The following is a 25,579-nucleotide window of genomic DNA, read 5'->3' on the forward strand; positions in this document are numbered from 1 at the left end:
GAGATCCCTAGTTCTTACTTGGAAAAATTTTTAAAAATTTTTAAAAAATAATTATGGGTTATAATTTATATTCCTAGAATCTTTGATGGGTATACTTTTAATAGAAACAAACGGTAACATTATCTGAGTCTCGTACTATGATATAAATAAATTTTAGTGAAGAAAGGTCTAAGCTTTCAAACAGCAAAATAGGGGAAACTTTTAATAATAAAATGTACTTATTTGATGAACCAAAAATTCTTAAAATTTTATGGTGGAAAGATATATGAGTCTAATTTCTGGGAAAATTTACGGATCTTAATTTGGAGTTCTGTAACTCTAGATATAAATGATTTAGTGACTGTGACTCAAGAAAGCAGCTTAACCAGAACATGTGTAAATGTACAATTGCGTTAGTTTTACTATGGAAAGCATGTTAGTAAATTGCTTATTATTATTTCATGCGAGCTTACTAAGCGTAAAGCTCACCCCCTCCTTTCCATTTCTTTTAGTGTTGTCAAGTTAGCTCAGGGTTAGAGATCGTCGGAGGCAGCATCACACTACCAAGCCAACACCTTGACAGTATAAAAACATATGCTAAAATTATCAAGTGAGTGGCATGTATAGGGACCTAGTTTTATAACATGTGTTATTATAATTTGGCCAAATATATTGGTCTTTAGTGAGCTAATGATTCTGACTTATAAATCTAGCTATTTATGTTATGTTTGATATTGGTGATGTGCATATGCTTGTTTGTCATGCATGGTTGGTAATATGTTATGTGTTGTTGTGAATGTTTAAGTCTGTTAACACCTTGAACCCTATCCTGACGTTGGATACGGGTGAGGGGTGTTACATAGGACAATTTTCATAGCATTAAATTTCACATAATGTTCAAACAATTAAATTGCCTCCATTAACAACATTACATTGCGTAAAATGGGAGGATGAAATTGAAAAAGAAATGTATTTGTACCGACAACCCAAGTTTGGCCTTTGATCTTTTTTATTTTTAATAAAAGAAATAAAGATCAATTAAGTAATTAGACCATTGTTAAAGTTGCCTATTCCATTAAATTTGGAATCAAAGGCCACTTTAACTTGGGATCACATACTCATTTCTTTTATTATTAGGATCATATGAAACATGTAGTTGTAAAAGTGGTAAAAGTTAGTCATTATGGATTTTTAATTAGTTAAATGATCAATTCAGCAATTGGACCATTTAGTATTGATAGTTAGTGGAGGATGATGTATAGTTTCACTAACTTTTGGTTAATTAAGTTTAGTATTAGATTAACTAAGATTTAATTTAATTAATTAAGTTTTGTTAATTTTAATCTAAGTATACAATTAAGAATAAAATAAAAATAAAACCATTTTTGTGTCCACCTTTTTCCCCATTGTTTCAAAGAAATAAAAATATGTTCTTAGGCTTTCAAGCTTTTGACAAAAATTTGATAGGAAATCTCAATCACTTTACTTGTAATTTTTATGTTTTTAATAGTTTGATTTAGCTAACCCGTGTACCAATTTGGAAAATTGTTAAAGGTTTCAAAATTTTCCATTGTTGAATACTTGATGAAATTGGTGTGAATTTTTTAGATTTTAAGCTTAGATATGAAAAAGGACAAGTTTGTAAAGTTAATTTGCTAATTTTTGAACATAGGGACTAAAGTGCATAAAATTGGAAATTGATGTTAAATTTATGTAATCATTAAGAATAGACGATTGTAGAAGGATGAAATTGAGATCGATTTTGAAATTGAAGCTCACATGTGAAAGTTATAGCAATTTCGATTTTAGGGACTAAATTGAATAAAATGAAAAAATTTTGGGAATATTCAAAAAATAAAATTGAACTATCATATGGATATAATAGGATGTTATTAAGTATTTTGAGCGGAAAAAATGAAATGAATTATCATATAGATCAAGAATTGAATCAATCGAGGGATAATCAAGGAAAAGGAAAATTACAAATTAGTCATTGATGTTTTGTCCGCTGTTGTTTTTACTCGGTAAGTTTCTATGGAAATTAAAATATTAATTCTTGTTATATTTGTATTGTATTATTTTGTTTGTTTGTTGTATTGATGTGAACATAGTGACTTTTGGCCTCGAGTGAACTAAATAGTAATGTTTGGTACATATATGAAATTATGGACAAATAAGATGTACTGAATGGATATGAAATGTTTATATGATTGGAAAATATGTATATGATGATGTTACAATGATTAAAATTGTAACACCTGTTACCTGAGCCGATCGTCGAGTCTGAGTTATAATATGTCACATTCGTTGCAGAAACAACTAACATCAAAAACACTATAGATAATTTATAGATACATTCATGGCTATTATAAATTTATAAGAAATATGATAAACATTTAAATCTAAACTTCAATCGAGCTTACAACAGCTTTTTAGTTGACTCGACCATGAAATACGACTTATTTGCAAATTTTCTAAAATTTCATAACAAGCATTGATACCCCTAGGTAGGTACCAATACCATTTTAAGCTTCGATGTTTGAAAATTATTTCTTTAAATCACTGGTATCGATACTTTTCATATGGTATCAATACCTATTTAAGAAGTATTGATGCCCATTTAAGTATCGATATTGTTTTAAGATTCTTTGTTTTTTGTAAAAATCAAATAAAAATCAAATGTATTGATACCCTTGTAAAGTATCGGTACCCTGATGTAGAGCATCGATATTTTAGTCTGGTATCGATACCGTTTTGGCATTCTATTTGTTTGAAAAACTAATAAAAATTTTTCAAGTATCGATACCTAAGCTAGGGTATCGATACCTTATTGCCAAAAATGTCAAAAACCTCCATTCACTTGTCCATTCCATGCCCAACCAATTTGGTTCAAACGATGCCTTTAGGCACCCTTAAGAACCTACAATTAAACTCAAAACCATACATCAAAAGATACAATTTACCCAACATCAATAATCCACACCAAATATCAACCAAAACATGACCAAATCATGCTTATCATGACCAAACCATATTCACACTAACATAAACATACAAATTCCACTTACCAACAACTATAAGCATCCTATTTACCTATTTTGAATCATCATTTCCACACCTATATAAACCTTTCTATTTTTTTTCCATCATTATTATAAGTAGTATACTTTTATATATATAAATATATAGAGAGATTAGACTCCTGATTTTCTATTACATAAACAGAAAAGGGGTTACAAGGCGATGAAAGGTAAAGAGTTAAAGAATATAAAAGGTAAAAGGTTGACATTAATAACATTCACAACAAAAATAACAAAAAATTATTTTCATCGGTCCAAAAAAAATTTTAAAGTGAATCTTAATTTTTGTAGGGAACCGACCTCTATGGTTTAAAATTTAAAAAACATAATAGGTGACGAACATAACAAAACCGACCTCTATGGTCATTTTGTTAATACATTTCTTGCAGGTGACGAACATAATAGGCAAATTATATCTATCTCTTTATAGGCATTATGGTACCGTAGAAATAAATGTGTGAATGAAGGTGTCAAGTTCTCATTGCAGGAAACTTTAAGTTTCATCCGAGGATATCATCAAGAGATATGTTTAAGTCATGAGAATATAAAGAGTTTTTCCAGTTCAATGACAGAAAATTTATGGAGACCACCTAATAATGGGTTTATCAAAATAAACTTTGATGCTTCTTTTAAAAGGGACTATAGAACTTCTATTGCTGTAGTTTTAGCTAGTAATTACACTGATGAAAATATGCTTCTCTTTGATGCAAGTAATTACACTGATGAAAATATGGTCGATTCTTTTGTGGTCGAAGCATGAGCCTGTGAAAGGGCTATCTTTTTTGTGGTTGACATGGGTTTTCGTTGAATTATCTTGGAGGGGGACTTTCTAACTATAATAAAAAAGCTTAAGACATCTGCAGAAGATAAATTCACTCTCAGATCGATTATTCATAATATTCGTTCTATGAGAAGAGTTTTGAAAGTGTTTCTTACATTTTCGTTCCTCGGGAGATTATCAAGGCAGTTCACACTCTTGCTTTGGAAGGAAGAAGACGGCAAGTCTCGTGCATCTAGATTGATGGGGTTCCTGAATCGATGAAGAAGATGGCTGTCATGGATCAGACGATTTGGTTCCAGAATAAGTGAGTTTTTGGAGTATGCTCTGATTTTGGAGAAGGTTCTTGCAAATCTCCATGATTATGTTCAGAGCTTTCAAGTTTCTTCATTTATTCCTCTCAGATTTGGGTTTCACAAGATTGGAAGAAAGTTTGGCTGATATTTTCTCTGCTCTGTGACGTTTGGGTTTTGGCATGAGGCGATTTATTTTCTCATTTATGGTTTTGCTTGTTTTCTATGTGCGTCTTTTTATCTGGTTTTGTTGACTGTTTCAATTTTGTTTGGTTTTGTTTCGTATGCTTTTCTCTTCTGATTCTGATTGGATGTTGGAGTTAGTTTTTAAGCCGTGTGCCATTATTTCTTTCATTAGTAAATATCAGCTTTATTCTAAAAAAAACAAATTAAATGAATCGAATATGAACACTAATTAATCTAATCAGCTTTTTTTAAAATAAACAAAAAAAGCATTTTGCATTTTAAAACAATCAAACATAATGTTGGAATTGAATACTGTGAAAAATAAAATAAAATAAAATAAATAAAATAAAGAACACACAAATTTTACGTGGAAACCCTTTCGGGAAAAAACCACGGGCAGAGGAGAAGAAAATTCACTATGTCAAAAAATTTGAATCAAATACAAAAGGAATAGACTATGTCTATTTATAGGCTTGCAAAGCCATATTCTGGTAGGATTGAAACACCTTATCCTAATCAATATAAAATAGATGGAGTTTAATAAGTTTTAAAAACCTTATTCTAAAATAAAATAAAAGAAGTCTAGTTCTATATGGATTTTACTTTTATTTTATTTTCCATCGTATTTTATTTAAATAAGAATTTGGGTCACTTAATTCTAACAAATACAATATTTAAATTGAAAATTGAATAACTATAAAAATTATAAAATAATTTTTATATATTTAAGTACAAAAGGAGAGAAATCTTCCAAACTCAAAATACTTATGGAAACAAAAAATAATTATTTAGTACACCACTAGCGTGAAAAGTTTTAACTACACAAGTAGGATTGAACTTTTGTCATGTATCTCTAAGTAGTATTTAAAAATTAAAAATAAATAAAACTTATGACAAATTTTCAAAAAACTAAATTTCTATTTTAATAAATGTAGAAAATTTAAAGATGATGTGAATATATAAAATGATAATATTTATAATATTTTTTTGAATGAGTTGACTGGCCTTTTATTAAAAACCATAAAATTAATACCCAAAAATTTTGGGCTTAGGTCCACTTGGACTGTTGGACAAACAAATAAACGGAAATGGGCATACAATTTATCTTTTGTAATTAGCCTGTTATTGAAATAAATAAAAGTAGAAACAAAATAATGAAGGTAAAAAAGAAATAATTAATAAAAAGGAAACATATTGATATTTCCCAATCAAATCGAACAGCCTGGCCACCTTTAATCCTATCATCTTTTCATGTCAACAGCCGCGTCTGTTCAGAGATAGCTCTTCCCCAAAAAAATTTTCTATGTACCTGCAATATTTGACTACTCCATTTTTCTACCACAACGATTTCAGTTTGGATTTCTTCTCCATCTTCCTTCCGAAGCCAGATCTATGTGGTTCAGCGCTTCCCCCACCAAGTATGATTCTTCCCTTTTTTCTAGTGCTTGTTTTGCTAGTTTATGGGCATGAGCATTCTCCGATCTGTGGATAAACTAGAAAGTGATCTCTTGAAGACTAGTTCTTTTACTCTGAATCTCTCTAGTAATCGCTCCAAGTACTGATTTGTCCATATTTGTCGATTGACATGTCTTGATGACTGTTTTCGAGTCTCCCATTATTGTTGCTGAAGTTAAACCTATTGATAATACTAACTTGATGGCATCTAACTCTGCATGAGCTTCTACTGCAAACGGGGATGAGATATTATAATGGAGAGTCGTCTTTAAGGCTTTTAACTCACCCATCTGGTCCCAAACCACTAAACCCGAAGCCGATCTAGAATTTCTTTTGTTGAAGGCAGCATCAAACTGTATCGTTGTACCTATTGTCGCCCCTATTTGGTTATGAACTCTTTCAATATTAAAGGTAGGCTTTTTTTATCGTACCCCTTCGAGTTTTACTATGTATCTTCTGATTTTTTGTGACAGATCCTTATCTGGGATAGTTTTTCTTTCATGAACATACTGATTCCGTGAGCTCCAAATGAACCATAAAGCGCAGCAAAAAGTCCAACACTATTCCTTAGTACTTTTTGCAAAAACCTAGGTTAGCCACTCCCAGATATTTTGATTCATATGAGTTGTAACCCAAAAGAGATTAAGGTTTTGCCATACTTCAATGATTGTAGGGCATTGTTTAAAGACATGGTGGCTATCCTCTTCTCCGAAGCAACAACGAGGACATCTGACGTTAGTGGTCACTCGCTTGTGTCTAAGGTTTACTAGTGTAGGCATATAGTTCTAAGAGATCCGTCATATTGTTAATGTAATTTTTTATGGTAGCTGTAAATCCCATAGTTTTCTATAGAAGTCTTTGATTTCGGTCTATATTAAGTAACTATTAAGATCTAAGTTAGCATATTGTAATAGTTTATATGCGCTCCGTACTGAATATTCTCTAAAAGGTTCTTCTTTCCACACTTGAAAATCTTCATGGTTAGCTTCTGCAATAGAGATTTGCAAGATTCTTTGGGCAATTTCTGTTTGAAAGGTATTACTGACTAACTCTGTTTTTCATGTTTTATTTGTGCTATCAATTAGATCCGAGACTAATTGTAGTTCATCATTTTCTTCTCTGTTTTTCCAACCAACTGCTTCAATCTCTGGAATCTAATAATCATTCCATATAAAGATCACATTTCCTCTTCCAACTCTCCAACAAAGTCCATCTCGAAGAAGACCCTTTGCTGCCCAAATACTCTTCCAGGTAAATGAAGGTAAATTTCCCAACTGTGCATTTAGAAAATTCGAATGCGAAAAGTATTTTGCTTTAAGAACTCTGGCCAGTAGAGAATTTGGATAATTAAAAAGATGCCAGCCCTGCTTGGCTAATAACGCAATATTAAATTGACTAAAATTTCGGAAACCCAAACCTCCTTTTTCTTTTAAAAAGCATATGTTTTTCCAAGAACACTAGTGAAATCCCTTCTTCCCATATCCCTTTTGCCACCAAAAATTAGCAATAATGCCTTCTAATTCATCACATAATGGTTTTGGTAATAAAAAACAAGCCATTGAATATGTCGATATAGCTTATAAAATAGCCTTAATGAAAACTTCTTTTCCACCTTGAGACAGATATCTGATACTCCAATTATCAATGCGCTGTTTTAGTCAATATTTCAAAACTTGAAAAGATTCATTTTTTCTTCTACCAACTATACTCAGCAACTCTAAGTACCGTTCTGGGTCGTTTGAGCTTCAAACTCTCATCTGATTAACCACTAATTATCTATCTTCCTCCGATGTATTTTTACTAAAAAGGATAGTTGATTTGTTAAAGTTCACACACTAACTCGAACTTTTTTTGTACTCATGTAGAATCTCCTTGATTACGAAAGCTCCCCTTCTTGTTGCCTCCTCGAACAAGATGCAATCATCTGCAAATAATAAATGAGGCACCTGTGGGCCGCTCCTACTAACCTTGACACCTTTTAAGAGCCCTTCTCTTGTTGCTAGTCTCATTAGGCACGATAAACCCTCTCTACATATTAGGAATAAAAACAGACTCAAGGAATCACCTTGTCGAAGTCTCTTGGTTTGATAAAAAGTTTCTCCAATATTTCCATTAACAATAGTTGAATAAGAGACAGTAGACATGCACTTTATAATTGAATCAATCCATTTTTGAGCAAATCTCATTCGACTCATTATGCCCCTAACAAAGTGCCATTCAACTCTATCATAAGCCTTACTCATGCCTAATTTTACCGCCATGAAACCCTTTTTCCCCAATCTCTTCTGTTTCAGCGAATGTTTAATTTCATAGGCTAACAATACATTATCTGATATTAATCTTCCTAGCACAAATGCACTATGTGCTTCATTAATACATTTATCAATAACTCATCTAAATCTGTTTACTATAGCCTTTGCCAGTATTTTATAAATAACATTGCATAAGCTAATAGGTCGGAAATGTGTCATATTAGAAAGATTGGTGATTTTTGGGATAAACATAATGTGTGTTGAGTTTATTGGACTAACCTCTATATCTCCATTCAAAATGTGTAAACAAAAAGAAACGACATCTTTCCCAATAATATTCCAGCATCGTTGATAAAATAAGGCTGGGAATCTATCTTCCCCTAGTGCCTTTATAGATCTCATTTCGAACAATACCTCTCGAATCTTCTCTCCAGTATACGGCGCTATAAGTTTTCTATTATCTTCCTTGTAAATACAACGATCAATACCCGTAAGTGTTCATTAATGACTGTATTCCCTACTGTGAATAAATTTTGAAAATAAGCCTGTGCAATACCCTCAATTTCTTAAATGCCTTCCGTTTCCCCTCCACTTCTATTTTGTAGCTTATTAATCTGATTTCTCTGCCGCCTCTGTGTTGCTTGCGCTGAAAAAAAGTTGTATTTCTATCGCCAAATTTTAACCAGTTCAATCTAGCCCTTTGTTCCCAGTAATATTCATCCTTTTCAATCTCAAAGTTTAGCTGGATCTTTGTATCAATCATCTCAGCCAAATTCCTATCATCCTTTCAGCTTCAACCAGTTCTGATAATTTTGCTGCTAAGAACTTTTTTCTACTCTTCCTGTTCATTCTTATTTGCGCAGCCTATTTTTCCAAGCCTTTTCTTAAGAATTCCAACTTTTACAATAAGTCCCCTAATGTCATTTCCCATTTATGTTTGACTTCATCAACAAAAGAATCCTCTAATGTCCATCAAGCTTCAAATTTAAAACTATTTCCTTTTCCACTTTCATCTTCTCTTTTTGTGACAACTAAAAGAGGGCAATGATCAAAAAAAGAATGGACCAGATGCTGAATATTTGTCTCGAGAAACATTGACATCTATTTCACATTGGCCACTCCCTTATCCAATCGTTCTTGTATGTTTATCACTGGTAAATTTCCTCTCTCCCATGTAAACCAATTACTAGAAAACCCCACATTATTTAATTGACATTCCTCTAATATTTTTTGAAATAGTTTTATTCTTTTTTCATCTCTAGGCAGACCTCTCTTTTTTTCAAACCCATACATAATTCATTAAAGTCTCCACATACAAACCAAGGGATATCTTCATCATGATAGAGATTTTTCAAAACAGCTTATAGTCTTCTCTATCTTGAGCATACGAGGTTCCATAAAAACCTATAAGTCGCCACTTATCATTAATTTCAGAATCTTCCACTATCACATCAATATGTCTTTTAGAAAAATTTTGAAGCGTGATATTAGTATCATTTCGCCATGCCAAACACAATCCTCCTCTAGTACCCTTCGATCCAACTTCGATACCAGTTGCAAAGCCACAACTCCTTCGAACTCTCCATTTTGATTCTACAAAGTTTAGTCTCCATAAAGAAAACTATTTGGGGATTATAAATCTTTAGCGAATGCCGAAGTTTTTGAATTGTTCGTGGGCTCCCCAAACCACGGACATTTTAGCTTAAGATTTTCATTGTGCCCAGTTGGCTTGCCTTTTAGCAGCCGCCAATAATAAATGATCCAGTTCCACCATTCTCTTGTTCCTTGACATTACCTTATTAATTTCATCTTTTTCTTGTAAGTCGTCAATTTCCCCTCTAGGTCTCTTCTTTCCCTCCTCTCCTATTAATGCTGCATCCTCAGATCATGGTTCATCGAAGTATGGACCTGATCTAATAATGCATTTTCCATCCGTTGGCCAAAAATTGATGTCTTCCCTTCCAAATTAAAACCAAGAACTGGATCCACAATCTTTTTAAATCTCTTTTTATTTTTCGCCTTCTGTTGGCCATTCCCTAATCCTTTATTATTTTCACTAATTCCTCCCACATTCCCCTCCCCTTCCTCACGTAGCTATATACTATTCATAGCTAAAGCTCTTCAAGATTGAGCTCGCAAAGATAAATCCTAGCCCATTTCAGCAACTTCCACTCCGAGTGTCATCGTTGCTTCATAAAAGGAACCGCTATGTCCCAATCTTCCACAGTAGAAACAAAATAATGACAATCTCTCATATTTAAAACTGACATATGAACGTCTCCCACAAAACAAAATATGTTTCTTTCTTTTCAAAGGATGCCTTACACCAATTTGAACTCGAATTCTCATGAAATTTCTATTCTTTTTCCCCCAGTTGCATCACCAAATTCTCAGAAAATAGACCAATAGGGACATCAAGAATCTGTACCCAAAAAGGTGTCGTGACTAAAGGCACTTGTAATGGATCCTCCCCCCATTGCAGATTATAAAAAAGCAATGATTATTAAAGGTCCAAGGAAAACCTTAATAACCCTTTTCAAATCCATAATGTGAAAAAATTGGAACAAATATCTTTTCTCCCCTCAATTTCAGATCTGAACACCCCGAATCGAATGTCACAGATTCACCAAAGTACTCTTCATTATTGGAAAGTGAATTATGCTAGCTGTCAGGAAACAACCCACTAGTTGAAAAATCTCCCCCGTTCTTTCCCTGTTCAGATCTGTTTGTATTTGAATCACTTCGTCTTCTTCTTCATTTATCGTCAGTTGAGTTAATTCATTTTCCATTGATGCAGATGCAGATCTCCACCTTGGCTATCTTTCTTCCAACTGTAGGAGACAAACGTGCAAGATGCGCCGACTTCAAGCAATAGAAAACAAAAAACAGCAGAAAAACCTAGAACTCTTGCCAGAGACGACAGACAATAACGTGCTAGGGTAGCAAACTTTCTTTTTATATTTATAATAAAATTTACAATACTATAAATACATGAAAAAAAAAGTAGAAAATTCCCAATTTCTTTCTTTTCCATTGTTTTTGTTTTTCCCACTTCTTTTCTTTCTCTTTCCCTCCTACCCCAAAACCGTAAAATGCAAAGAGACAGGTATCGGCTACATGAGTAGGCATGTCTAATGTGCTAGCCATTTGTCTTACTTTTTTATAGTGTTATAGATATATACTAAAGTTTCCAATAACACCGTATATTTATTCTCATCTTGAAGAGGCATATACAACCCTTCCAAATGGAATCTTGAATTTTCATATTGACATTAAGAATGTTTGCATTTGTTGATTCCATCTTGTAATTTGTTTATGGATTGAGTTTACTCTCATATTAATTTATCCAGACTAGTAACTATTTTCCGGTAGAAGAAAAAACAAAGTGACTTCTTGAGCATGAAGCATTAAAACTCTATTCCCCCATAGAAAGGAGCTTCCTACTACAAAAAGGCCAAACTTCGAGTGAAAATATGGGTTGTTGGCGTTGATGGGGTTCATTGTTTCTCTACTTTGTGTTTAATAATTAAAGGAAAATAGCAGATTAGTGAAGTTATTATGGTCACAAAAACTTTAATTGCTTATAATCCAAAAATGTAACATAGTGTTTTCCTAACAATGGGGTCTTCTTTTCCATAAAAGACAATGTTCAGTCAAATTGTTCTGGGTTTTGAATTGTAGAAATAGATAATTGGGAAGGAATGGTTTCTTAGTTGTGGATCATGAATTAATGATGTGGAGGCATAGCTTCATAAACAAATCAGTCATTCTTAGCCAACAATGGGAGTTGAGTGATGGGTTTTATTTTACCAAGTGGTGAATGCAACACAAGGCATATTTGAGAACTTTTGCTAAGACAAACAAAAAAAAATATTATACTCAAAATATAAGCACAAAAAGAAGCCGAAGCAACTAACTTTATTGATACAAGACAAGCTCAGATTGATATTACAAAAACGAAACATCAGAATTAAAAGAGGGGAAATTTGGAGCACATTTACCGGGTCTTGCTATCGTAATCGACCACCTCGAAATCGGTAACGGATCGTGAATGTTGGACGATGGAACGACCGATGGAATTGATCCAATCCTCTCTGTCCTTCTCCGTATCGGCGACGAAATACATGGTTGAATCTCGTGTTGATAGCTCGAAAGCGAAGGCCTTTTTGACGATATCCTCGGCTCCCTTGACAGTAAGGCAAAGGTCCACCGATACAACGCCGCGTGGAGCGGAGGTGCGGGCGACGGAGCCAGGGTCCTTGAACCATAACAGCTTGCCTCGCTTCAAAACAAACCACCGGCGTCGCCAAGTTTTGATGTAATCGCCTTGTTTTGTTAACCAACCAGCTTGTTCGGGGTTGGTCTAGAAATCGACGCCTTTGTAGTCTTCCGGATTCAGATCTTGACGCGTTGCGGCTCGCCATAGATTCTCCATTGCTTTTAAAGTTTTAAGAGAGAAGAATTGGACAGGGAGTCAAGGACTTACTCGTTTTGGATCTGTACTTACGAGCTAGGAGATGACGATTTTTGCTATGCTATAAAACCAGTAATTAAGCTTTTCGATATATTTTAAGATGGATCTAACGGCACCTATAAATTATTTTTAAAAAAATAAACAATGATTATTTGCCCTCCATTTTAATAAAAAATTTATTTCATTTGTCAAATCACTTAAAATAAATGAAAAAATTAATTCTAACTTCTCTAATATAGCATTCACATATATACCATGTCAACAATTAATTATTCTTTAAATTCAAAAGTTTATAAATATTATTTAAAAATTTAAAAAGTATTTAACAAGTATAAAATTTATTTAACAATATTCTATCATTTTCATAATTTAAAAAATTATTTAATTTTTGCATGGTATACATGTGAAATGTAACTTCAGTAAAGTTAACAAAATAACGCTAGTCTTTTCATCTATTTTAAGGTGTTTTGATAAAAAGTGTTAATTTAAAGATTAAGAGAAACAAAAAATTAAATTAAAAGTTATATTATTTATTTTTATGAAAAATAATGAACCAAATAAGTCATTATACCAAAAAATAAATCTATCTGAAAACTCACTTATTCCTTGCATCTTATGAAGCATTTTAGAATATGTTTATTCACGTTTTTTAACAAACTGAAAAATTAAGGTCTAACAAAATTAGTGTTGAAATTTTAAGTATTAAATCTAAGTTATAAAATGTGTAATATATTACTTATAATTAATTATAATATATAATATATTGTTTGATAAATACAAATTTTAAGTTATAAAAATTATATTTTTATATTTTATCCTTAATTTTACATATTTCACCTTATTCTAAACTAAAAATAAATTTTAAACTTTTGGGTAATATGATATTGAAAAATAAAATAAAATTGAGTTAATTGAAAATATTATTTATTAAGTGATAAGTAACTCTTATTTACTTATTATTTTCTGTACTTTTTGTAAAAAATTTCTATCAAATTGTTTTAATTTTGGATTATCAAACATATGTAAAAATTAAATGCCTAAGTAAATTTTAAATAAATAAAATAACATCCTTATTTTTCATTTATATACTTTTACTAGTTTTCTTATTGCACTTGAAAATTCTATATATTAATTTAATTAAAGTAGATTATTTTTAATATAAATTTATAATATCTCATTTATAATATAAAACAAAATAATATATAAATTTAATTTAAAAATATGATAATTGTTATGAGACTTATTTTAAATTAACAATATTTTAAAATTGTTTTTAAAATATGATAGTTAGTATAAGACCTAATTTAAATAAATAATATTTTAAAATTTATAAACAATATTATAGGAGAGAAAGAGAGAGAGTTTCGACGACGATAAAGAGGCTGACAGTGGACGGTAGTGTCGGCAACGGTTGGAGAAAGGTTCGACAATTTGGGTTTCTATGGTGAAGGGAATGAAATAAAGAAAAAGAAAACAGAAGAAAAAAGAAAACGAAGAGATGATAAAATTTAAAAAAAAAAAAAAACAAAAGAGTCAATTACAAGAAAATGAATCTTACCCATGTAGAAAATTGAAAAAATTAAGTGACAATTTCCAAAATCCCACATCAATTTTCCGTAAAATATCCAACAGTAACCAAAATATTTAATTTCAAAAAATTCAGTAATTTGAGTGACCAACATAAAATGAAGTTAATAGTTTAGTACCATTTTTATACTTTACCATATTTATAAAAAGTTTTAGGGGCGAGGATAAAGCATATACTAAAGAGAGAACCCCCCCTCTATACAAAAATCCAACGGCCAGGGATAAAGTGGCCAAACACTTCATTTTAGAAGTATTGAGAAGACATTATTTATCAACAAATGAAGACTCTGCAAGATCGATGGCCCGCGCAAGAGCGGCGGCTTTATTCTCACATTCTCTCTGTTCTTCAGCGGGGACACTGTCTGCAACTATGCCAGCCCCGGCTTGCAGGTGAGCAACCCATTCTCGACGCTTGTTCGCGTCTTTGTATGAATACATAGTGTCATAACGGGTCGCTGTCGGAAAAACAATGGTTCTCAGTGCGAGGGCAATATCCATATCACCGGAGAATGAAATGCCTCCAAACCCACCACTATATGGTCCCCGCCTCGTAACTTCTAATTGATCAATCAACTCCATTGCTTTTACCTGTATTTCAGTGTAAGAAAATAGTAAACCAGAATGAAGCAAAGCTTATGACCACCACTAGAAATAGAAATATGTCGGTGAGAAGGAAAACCTTTGGGGCCCCACTAACAGTTCCGACAGGCAATGCTGCACGCAAAGCATCCCAGCTAGTTAAATCGTCAAGTAACTCTCCTGTCACCTGCATATTTGGTGTAGAATTGTCACTACTCACAATGAACAGCAGCATAATAAGCATTGTAAAGCAGCTTCAATAATGGCAGAAAGCTTAAAGTTTACATCTCCTCCGTTAAGGCCATATATGTACTTCTAGAAAGAAAAATCATACCGTTGAACTGATGTGCATAACATGGGAATATCGTTCGATATTCATCAGCTTTTCGACCTTAACAGATCCTGGCTTGGAAACCTGCACAAATATAAGTCCAATCTTACAGCCAGTTTATAAAATGGAAACTATAATCAAAGCTCTAATAGAGTATATTGCCAACATGATTGTCTCAACATTCTAAGTTGGTAACAAAGCTGCAAAATTCTATATATTTTCCAATGTGATCTTGCAAATCCATAAATTGAGTAAAGTATACATTAGAACTTCTGCACTACTTCAATGAAAATTTAGAGAAATTAACCTTTCCCACATCATTTCTCCCCAAGTCAACTAGCATAATGTGCTCCGCACACTGCTTTTCATCAGCCAAAAGTTCTTTTTCCAGCATTAAATCTTCTTTAGGTGTTTTCCCTCTTCTAATGGTCCCAGCAAGAGGTCGATTAGTAATCTTTCCCTGTCAACAAGATATAAAAAGCGATAAATGTCAGTTACAGCAATCTAATGTTATAACACTTTTGCCAATCGTGAATGAGGGGCAATGAAATGGGAAACCTCACTCTAACAAACCAGAAGACAAAAAGGAACTGGACATAAAAATATTATTGTGTCAAAGTACTCATTTTAATACTGCAAGAATTACCTTCTTCACGCGTGTAAGAATTTCCGGACTGGAAGCAACAAGTATACACCCTCTAGCCTGATCAAAGGATAAATGTGTTGAAAAGCTAGAATATCAAAATTAAGCAAAGCATTTCCAACAAGGATAAGAAGGCAAAACCTGCAAATATGTCATGTATGGGCTTGGATTAACAATCCTGAGGGCTCTGTATATTTCAAATGGGTCAGCAAATGTTCTACGTTCAAAACGCTGACTTAATACAATCTGGAAAATATCACCAGCCAGAATGTGCTCTTTAGCCCGCAACACAGCCTCTGTGTATGCATCACTTGTCATGCTTGAAATCTCCAATTTTGGGCCAAAAAGACGAGTATACAACTTGATTGAACCTGCAGGCAGCTTTGGGCTGAAATTGACAAAATAAAAAAATTATAGAGAGAAAAAGATGTTTAGAAAGGTATGGGATCATTAAGAAACAATCACTCACGGATCTATATCATGTACTCTAGATACTAAAGTTTCCAATCGTTTCATGCCATCATTATAGGCCTCATCAACTGAAGAATATTGATCTAACCGCACCCAGTGAATCAAAAATGCTTTCTGTGTTCAACAAGTTAATAAATCAAAGCCAAGATTATTCTCAAAAACATCCATAAAGTTCAACTATAATTTAAACCAAGACTGCATATCAAGATGCGTAATGTCATCCGAAAGGGGGAAAAAGAAGTGAAAATCACAGGAATGTAGGCATCATCATAATGGACTTTGAAACAGACCTAAGTTAAAGACATATAATAGAGTAATACACAATTCCACGACATAAATTTGAGAAACACTTAAGGAAATAAGAGATGCCACTTAAAGACATACTCCCTTGCCGATAAAACAAATGAGACACACCAAGAAAGAAATTATACATAGACTATAGGACAAATGTAAAATACCTTCTCAACATGATCAAATACAATGACATCATCATAGAGGCCTAGATGAGCATCTGGAAGGTTTCGGTCATCGAGGGGAGCACTAGAGAATGGAAGCTTCTTTTTCTCTACGTACCGCACTGTGTCATATGAGAAATAACCAACCCAGCCACCTGAACAAAGACATTGTATCATTACACCATAAGTTGGTGTCTTCAATAACAAAAGCCTTCCATTCTTCTATTTTATCCATCAAAAACTGATGTGACACCTAAATATTTCCAGAAATGCCAATAAGTAGTACGGCTCCAGAGTGATTTTATAGACTAGCACGTATAGAAATGGAAAGACAAAAAGAAGAAAAACAAAAAAAAAACAAGATCAGAAATATCCAAAAACAAAGTTGATGACAGGACCTTCACACAAAAAACCAAAAGGGGTTATGGTGAACATCAGCTGAAGCTAAAGCTATTAAGTCCAAATTACTCACCACAAAATACTTCTGGAAGCTCATCTATACGTTGGGGCTCCCATTGCTCCATAATTCTCCGTGGAACAATCATTGGATCGTCCACAATCTCCTCTATCTTACTCCCCTCCGCATGGTTCATAATTGTAACCATATTTTCTTTAGCCACAATTTCAATGCTTGGCTGAGCTCCAACCACACTATACCTTCCCTAACACGAATTAGCCCAAAATACGCATCAACATAAACATTACTAAACCATAGCCTATAAACATATAACAGGCGCGCGAAGAAGGAACTTACAACACTGGAAGCCATCAAACCAGGCTCGACAGACTCGAACAAAAAGCTCGGAGCATCCCTATCATCTTCCTTGACTAAACATCTATATGCTATCACCGGAGTCAAGTGATCCGAGAATATACATCGGTAAAGAGGAACTAAATTCCCGTTCTTCGAAGCTTCTCGAAATTTCACTGACTGATCAACTGGTGAAAATTCAAATCATAGAAAAAAAAACTTTTTTCTTTAAAAGTTCATATACATTACTTTCACTGAAGAAGGTGAAGAGGCAATAAGTTGAACTATTGGGGGGGGGGAGTTTGAAATTAGTAATTTTAATCTAAATTGAAAGGAAAATGACATCTTTGTCTACTGTATGCTTCCATGAACAAAAACAGAATCATTCAAAAATCATTTATTTTATTTTATTTTATTTTATTTTATTTTTTTGAGATTGAGATTGAAGGGAAAGTAATAGTACCTATGGAAGGAGATGATGAAAGAGAAGTGCATCTGAGCGTACGGACGCGAGAAGTGGAGCCAACAAGAGAAATGGACCTTGAACGGGAGCCGGAGAATCTGGGGTTGAGGTTGACGGAAACGGTAGAAGAGAACCGGAGGGGATTAGACGGAAGCTGACGGGGAGTAAAGGCTAGGGTTTCGATGGCGGCCATTGCAGCAATTTATTTTGCCTATTCAAAAGTGTGAAACTGATGCGCCAAAAATTACGAAAGTTATTCAGTTCCAGAAAATGAAGGCAAAACTTAGGGATTTGCGCTCATTGTAAAGGAGAGAGAAAGTCGGTACGGTTTGTTGATTTAGATCCGTCATTGGAACCTAATGTTGATTGGGCTTGGATCGGGTTCCAACCTTCTTTCATTTTAATAATATGCATATTTATCAATTTTATCATTTTCCTCTCAATTCTTTTTTTCTTTTTCTTTCATCTCATTATTCAAATTTAGGTTGTTAAAATTTTATTAACACTCACGTGATAGTTCTCGTATACTTAGTAGCTTTCTTGTATTTAAAAACAGATAACATTTTAATTTATGTATTGAAAAATAAATAAATTAACTTTTTACATTTCGAATAAGCAAATTAACCTTTTCACTAAATTTTTATCTGTTAAATGATGACATAGAATACTCATTTAAATAGCTAATTACTAATTTGATTCCTGAATTATTGTTAAAATATCATTTTATTTTTAAAATTTTTCTTAACAATAATTCTAACAATTAAAAAGAATCTTAAATATATTAAAAATTATGTTAAAATTTTAACAAATTTAATTTTCAACGCTTACAAATTTTGCCATTTTAGTTATAATTTTGAAATTTTTAATGACTTTGGCCTCAAAATTTACAAAATCTGTGAATTTACTCTTAACTCTAAAATATAAAAAATTTGTTTTAAAATTTTTTAATCATTTATAACCCGCCAACTAACCCATATGAAATATTAAAAGAAAAAAAAGATAAACTACACTCGCTATCTTTAAATTTTGGTCAAGATTATATTTTGGCCATCCAACTTTTAAAACTTACGTAATAGCCATTAACGTTACCGAATTAGAACATGTAAGATACCCACATGTCATTAAATAATAATAGATAACCTCATGTTAATTACAATTTAAAAATAATCAAAGCTAGTTAAAACAGAAGTTCATATTATAATAATATATTTTTGAGTCAAGAGTGCTCTCTTAGGTTTCCCGAAGAAATAGTGAATACTGTAGTTGGGATGAAGACGAGCGGTGACTCTGGAAAGATTGATGATCGAAACGAGATTAATCTCCTTGAAGAAGAGTTAATTCAATTAACAGTGAAAAGTTCTTTAGTTACTCCAAGTGAAAATCTGACGCTGCTTTGTACTGTTTGGACGAGAAAATCATACAACTCAGATAGTCTGCGTGCGCAATTACGGAGTATCTGGAAAACAAAAAAAAAGTTTAAGATTCTCATAGTGGGGCAGAATTTATTTACAATTTCTTTTGAAGATGAAGAAGACTTAGAACAGATTCTGGAGGGACAGCCATGGTTTTTCCGAAAACAATTAATCATCTTCAACAGATTGTCTCAACCCGTGGAGCGTAGCAAGATGTAACTAATTTTTTCCCCTTTCTGGTTAAAAGTTGGTCTATGTCCGCCAGAATGTGACAAGAAAGATTTGATGCATGCTATTAAGTCTACTTTTGGGGGAGTAACCCGGCAGAGATAAAGGGAGAATTCTGTCGCATTCGTGTGAACTTGAATATCCAAAAACAGTTAAGAAGAGGTATCTTTGTTTCTTTGTGCGGAAAAAGGAAATCCTGGTTACCTTTCAAATACGAAAATCTCCCAACTTTTTGCTTTGGTTGTGGAAGGATAGGACATGGGGTCAAAGAATGTTTGGAAACTCAAAAGGGAGAATCTCATACAGCTAAAAGGGACTATCTTTTCTCGTTAGCTCTTAAAGCAGAATCGTCCATAGTCGGGAAAGAAAGTCTAATTTTTGGCTCCATAACAAAAAAGTCAATGCATCAGTGTTTTTACACGGGGGAGGAAGTGGCGAACAAAGAGACGAAGTTATCACCGGTAACGTCAGACTTGAATCTTCGGCCGGAGAAAGTAGATGTCGTGCAACAGGACTCTATGATTAGGAAGCGGAGAAATTGCAGGAATGTTTTAGAGATATAGTTGAGTGGAATTCGCTACAGATATCATCTAAAAAAAGGGAAATAATTTTAAGGGATAATGATGAGGGAATTCGCTACAGATATCGTCTAAAAAAGGGGAAATAATTTTAAGGGATAATGATGAGGAAATCTCGCTTAAAAATTTGGCTATAAAAAGGGAGGCACAAACAGACAAAACTTACCGCAACCTAGAAGCTGGTCAAATAGAAAATTTAGTACAAATGGGGCCCACAGAAGTGTTGGAGAGTAGGAGTACAAGCAGGTTTAGTAATGAAGTTGAGCCTAAAATTAGCCACTTATCAGTGGGATCAAACAGGCTAATTGAAGCTTCTCAATTGGGCTACAGGAAGATGAGCTGGAGGCATCTATCCAGCAGGGAGGAAGAAGATTCCATCATAGGGGAGTATATGAGCGGAAAACGAAAATTTGACCCAGAGATGGTGAGAGTCTCAGACTTGAATGTCGAAGCTTCGACTAAAAAAGAAAAATTAAATTATGGGAATTCGGGAGGAAAAGAAGTAGTAGATGAGTCTCTGATTATTAAGGAAGGTAGTGCTGCAATTTCACAAATTACATCGGCGGCTGGCAAATGGCCAGCTGACAGAGATCAATGAAAATCCTAAGCTGGAACGTCCGAAGATTGGGGAATTCTCGGGCGACTAGAAGGCTTCATCACATGTTGAAGCTTCATAAACCCCAAATGGTCTTCTTGATAGAGACAAAGTTAGACAGCATTAGAATGGAACGGTTATGGAAGCGGTGAGGATTTCAAAATGGAATGGATATCTCAGCAAGTGGTGGTTTAAGCCTTGCATGGAATGGTAACAATTTAGTTCAAGTTTATAACTACTCACAAAATCACTTTGATGTGGAGATTAATGAGGAAAATAGTTTGCACAAATGGCGTTTCACTGGGTTTTATGGTAACCCAAATCAATCAAATAAACATGAGTCATAGAATCTACTACGCAGATTGAAGAATAACAGCCATCTACGATAGTGCGTATGTGGTGATTTCAACGAAATTATGTATGCACATTTGGACGAACAAAAGATGAGAAACAAATGGAGGCATTTCGGTCAACTCTAGAAGTTTGTGGTCTGGCTGATATGGGTTTCAAAGGAAAAGAGTTTACTTGGGAGAGGGGTAATTTTGCTGATACAAATATCAGAGAGCGTTTGGACAGGGAGGTCGCGACTCAAGAGTGGCTGAATTTGTTTCCTGAGTATGAAGTTCAACATTTTTCACATTCTTTCTCTAATCACTGCCCAGTTTTCATTATGACTATGCCGAATGTACAAAGCATTGGAGGTAGTTGTTTTAAATTTGAATCTTGGTGGGTCACTGAGCCATCGTGTGAAGAAATCATAAAGGACGCGTGGCAGAGGCAATCTGGTAACGTTTTGGAAAAATTTGAAAATAGTCGTTTGAGCTTACAAAAATAGGCTAAGACTATCAAAGGGGATCGTGAAAGAAAATCGAATATTCTAAGGGAAAGACTGGTTGAACTTGACAAGAAGAATAGAGATAATGATATCATTGCCGAGATCATTGATGTAAAGCTTGAATTAAATTGAGAGATGGAGAAGGAGGAGATGTACTGGGAGTAGAGGGCGAGATTTGAATTGGTTAAGCCAAGGGGATAAGAATACGGCCTTTTTCCAGAGTCTAACGTCCCAAAGACGTAGAACAAATAGAATACGAGAGATGGAAGATAACAAAGGTATCCTCCGTACTGAAGAATAAGATATAGAAGTCATAACCAGGAACTATTTTATGAAGCTATTCGAATCTAAAGGTGTTGGTAATACAAGTCACTTACTCTCAGGTTTTCGTTGCACTATCACCGATAGCATGAATCAAGTGCTGACTGCCATTTTAAAGAGAAGGAAATTCTTGAAGCAATTAACAGTATGGGGCCGACAAAAGGGTCTGGACCTGATGGTTTTTCGGTAATTTTTTTTCAAAAATTCTGGCATATTGTAAGGAGGGAGGTAAGTGATTTTTTTTGGAAGTTCTTAATCATGGTAAAACTTTTGATCTATTAAACCATATGAATATCGTACTACTACCTAAGAATCCTCATCCAAAAAACCCATCTGAATTTAGAACAATTAGCCTTTGCTCGGTCTTTTATAAAATAATTTCAAAATCTATAGCAAACAGGCTACAGAAAGTTTTGGATTATTGTATAGATCCGGCTCAGAGTTCTTTTGTACCGAGAAGATTAATTACTGATAATGTTCTTCTGGCATATGAAATTCTACAATCTATGAAGAACAAAAGGATGGGAAAAAGGGGTCTTATGGCTCTTAAGATTGATATGAGTAAAACGTATGATCGGGTGGAGTGGGGTTTCTTACAACAAATGATGGCAAAAATGGGGTTTAATGGGTCTTGGATTCAGCTCATTATGAGATGCATCAGTATGGTTACGTACTCGGTTGAGTTGAATGGGAAGTCGGGGGAGATTTTTATGCCAGGGAGAGGATTACGTCAAGGGGATCCTTTGAGTCCTTTTCTGTTTCTTATTTACAGTGAGGGACTATCTACATTATTAAAACTTGCAAGCGCAGAAGGATTGTTGTGAGAAATAAAGACGAGTCGATGAGGCCCCCAAATTACTCATTTTTTTTTGCGGATGACTTTGTTTTGTTTGGAGAAGCAACCGAAGAAGGTACCAGGATTTTTGGAAAAATCTTAAAAGAATATGAAAAATGCTCGGGACAAATGCGTTAATTATGGAAAGTCCAGTCTATTTTAGCTCCAACACAATTGAAGTAATTTGTTCAGCTATCTCAAGTAGATTGGAGGTGAAATGGACGAATAACGCAGAGAAATATCTGGGCTTGCCAAGTATGGTGGGTAGGAGCAAAAAGTTAGCTTTTCAACACCTAAAAGATCGTCTTAAAGTAAAAATTGATTGTTGGAGTTCTCGCTTATTATCACAATGGGGCAAAGAGGTTTTCATTAAAACAGTGTTACAAGCTATTCCTACTTATACAATGGGTTGTTTTTTATTACCGAAGTCTGTATGCGATGATATGGAGAAAATAATTGCCAAATTCTGGTGGCAGAAGGGGTACGGGAAAAGGGGGATTCATTGGTGTTCATGGACCAATTTATGCGAATTGAAGGAATTTCGCGGTCTTGGTTTTCATGATTTTGCAAAGTTTAATTTGGCCCTTCTGGCTAAGCAGGGTTGGAGATTAGTTGAAAATCCCAATTCTCTTTTAGCACAAACGTTAAAGGCCAAATATTATCCGAATACTGACTTTCTAAACTCAGAGTTAGGACATTTACCTGCATATACCTAGAAAAGTATATGGGCTGCAAAAGGCCTGTTGCAGTCAGGACTCTGTTGGAGGGTGGGAACGGGCTGGAATATCAATATCGAGGAGGATGTATGGGCTCAGGATGATGAACATCTACTTATTAAAAAAATAGTGAGTAATCCCGATTTGTTGAAAGTAGCGGACCTCATTGATTGCACAAATAGGTCTTGGAAAACTGAATTGATTAAAGGTACCTTCTCTGAAGTAGATGCCCAGCGAATCCTCCAAATCTCGCTTGCTCGTTTGCCACAGGATGACTTTCTGGCTTGGAGAGGCGAACCGACAGGCGAATACACAGTCAGAAGTGGGTATAGATTACTTTTACATGGCAATTCCATCAATAATAATGGATACAACCCAAGTGAAAACAGGAAATGCTACAAAAACTTGTGGAAAAGTGACCTCCCTTCAAAGTTAAAAATTACAGCATGGAGAGCCACTTTAAAATCAAATCTACGAACTAAAAGGCTCATTACTGATGATGTTTGTCCGAGGTGTAAACAAGAAGTGGAGAACAGGAACCACGTATTTCGTGACTGCACTGTTTCAAAAGAAACATGGAATAGCTTAAACTTTATTTGGCCTGTAAACCTAGTAGATCTGGAATTTATGGAGTGGTTTACCTGGATTGTTTCAAATAGCAGTATGGATATCTGTCGTTCTTTTCTGTATACCATCTGGGCTATCTGGTTGGCCAGAAATAAATGGATTCATTAAGGCAAAAAAATGTCAAGAGCAGAGACAGCACGATTTGTTTCAAAATACTTACATGATCTCAACAACGTTAAACAAGGTAAGCTTGCCTTTAGCCTGATAACTGCAGAATGGAGGCCACCGGACCAAGGTATCTGTAAAATCAATTTTGATGCAGCAGTAGATCTCAAAATAAAGAAATTATGTTCGGGACTCATAGTCAGAAATTGGAAAGGGGAAACTTTAGTCACTAAAACCACAACCCATGAGAATATACTTACGGGGTTTGCAGCTGAGGCCGTTGCATGTTTACAGGCAGTTCTCTTGGGAAGGGATCTGGGATTACAGAGTGTTGTCATCGAAGGGGATTCCTTGACGGTGATCAAAAAAGTCCAGAACAAGAACAAAGATAAGTCGGTACTATACGCATACATCCAAGACATTCAGGAACTATGCAAGTTTTTCCATGAGATTCGATTCCATTATGTAAGAAGATGAGCAAATGCTAAAGCACATGACCTAGCATCGAAAGCTTTAAGAATGGCGGGAAATACTTACCTTACTCACGATCCAGTGGTTGCGAGAGTCACTGAAGCAGAGGTCGATCGGGGATGGGGGTGAAGCATACCAACAGTCTCTATGTTAAAGGAGAAAATTACTTGGGTTGCCAGTCTTTTGTTCTTCTCCGAGAGCTGTAAATGAAAATGAAGATATTATTAGGGAAATTTCTAGAAAAACAACTCATAACTGCTGGGTTATCTCATTTATGTTTTATTTTATTTTGCATAGTCTGGAGGTCCATTCATTAGGCCGATTGTCTAATGATTTTAATTGGTTTATTCTTATCAATACAACCCAGTTTCTTTCAAAAAAAATAATCAAAGCTAATATTTAAATAAATATTTTATCTTAAAATTAAGTTACCCTATATTTGTTTGATTTTTTAAAAATTACTATTATGTTAAACTAAGAAAATGTTTTAGAGTTTTGAGATAAATTTAATTGTTTAAAATATACTGTTAAAAATATTAAAATAGATCTTTAAAAAATCTAAATTTAATAATTTAAAATTTATCTTATCCTACTAAATTTGTTATTCTCTTAAATTTTACTATTAACACAAGTTATTCAAAATATCAGAATGAATTGTTCAAAAGAAACCAGATTAAATCTTTTATCTAATTTGTAAATAATTAAAATTAAAAATTAAAAAAACTATATTATCACTTTTTCTTATCCAATAAAAGCCTTAAAGATAAATTATTATAAATACTAAGAAAAATTTTAATTTTTTATATAAATTTTACTAGCTTAAAATATTGAAATAAATTGTTTTAAAAACATCTATATTAAATTTTTTATCTTATTTTTTAAGATAAATATTGCAAAATATAGACAAATTTTGATTTTGGCAATTTTATATATGCTCTTTTGGACATAATGTCTAAAACTACCGTAGTTCTTTCCCAACCATAAATAAAATGATAATGTGTTTTAATGCATTCAACTCACATCCTCCTGCACTAATAACAATGCTCATGCCAATCAATTAAGACTCAATCGACAGTTTT

The 25,579-nt window shown here is 33.7% G+C and overlaps 1 protein-coding gene, 1 long non-coding RNA gene and 1 pseudogene across 4 annotated transcripts; all 3 read right to left on the bottom strand.

The window, feature by feature from the left end:
• Positions 1–11,869: 11,869 nt before the first annotated feature.
• On the bottom strand, positions 11,870–12,600 carry LOC108453907 (pleckstrin homology domain-containing protein 1-like; annotated as a pseudogene).
• Positions 12,601–14,107: 1,507 nt separating this feature from the next.
• Positions 14,108–18,168, bottom strand: LOC108451655 (anthranilate synthase alpha subunit 2, chloroplastic-like). Of its 3 annotated transcripts, XM_017749323.2 has the most exons (11): positions 17,778–18,168; positions 17,318–17,502; positions 17,036–17,225; positions 16,567–16,718; positions 16,107–16,222; positions 15,779–16,025; positions 15,641–15,697; positions 15,302–15,454; positions 14,998–15,078; positions 14,764–14,850; positions 14,108–14,672 (listed from the first exon to the last, which is right to left on the bottom strand). In XM_017749323.2, exons 1-11 carry the CDS (start codon positions 17,968–17,970, stop codon positions 14,349–14,351), a joined length of 1,785 nt encoding a protein of 594 aa, XP_017604812.1. In that variant the 5' UTR covers positions 17,971–18,168; the 3' UTR covers positions 14,108–14,348. The 3 variants fall into 3 exon arrangements, with proteins under 3 accessions (XP_017604812.1, XP_017604817.1, XP_052886555.1); XM_017749328.2 differs by lacking the exon at positions 17,778–18,168 and having other exon boundaries at positions 17,036–17,220; positions 17,318–17,450; XM_053030595.1 differs by lacking the exons at positions 17,036–17,225; positions 17,318–17,502.
• Positions 18,169–18,870: 702 nt separating this feature from the next.
• Positions 18,871–20,095, bottom strand: LOC108451668 (uncharacterized). The gene is made up of 2 exons (XR_001866289.2): positions 19,622–20,095; positions 18,871–19,233 (listed from the first exon to the last, which is right to left on the bottom strand). It is a non-coding gene; the product is annotated as an uncharacterized LOC108451668 (long non-coding RNA).
• Positions 20,096–25,579: the final 5,484 nt, after the last annotated feature.

The sequence above is a fragment of the Gossypium arboreum genome, chromosome 7, assembly GCF_025698485.1.
Source record: "Gossypium arboreum isolate Shixiya-1 chromosome 7, ASM2569848v2, whole genome shotgun sequence".
NCBI lineage: Eukaryota > Viridiplantae > Streptophyta > Magnoliopsida > Malvales > Malvaceae > Gossypium > Gossypium arboreum.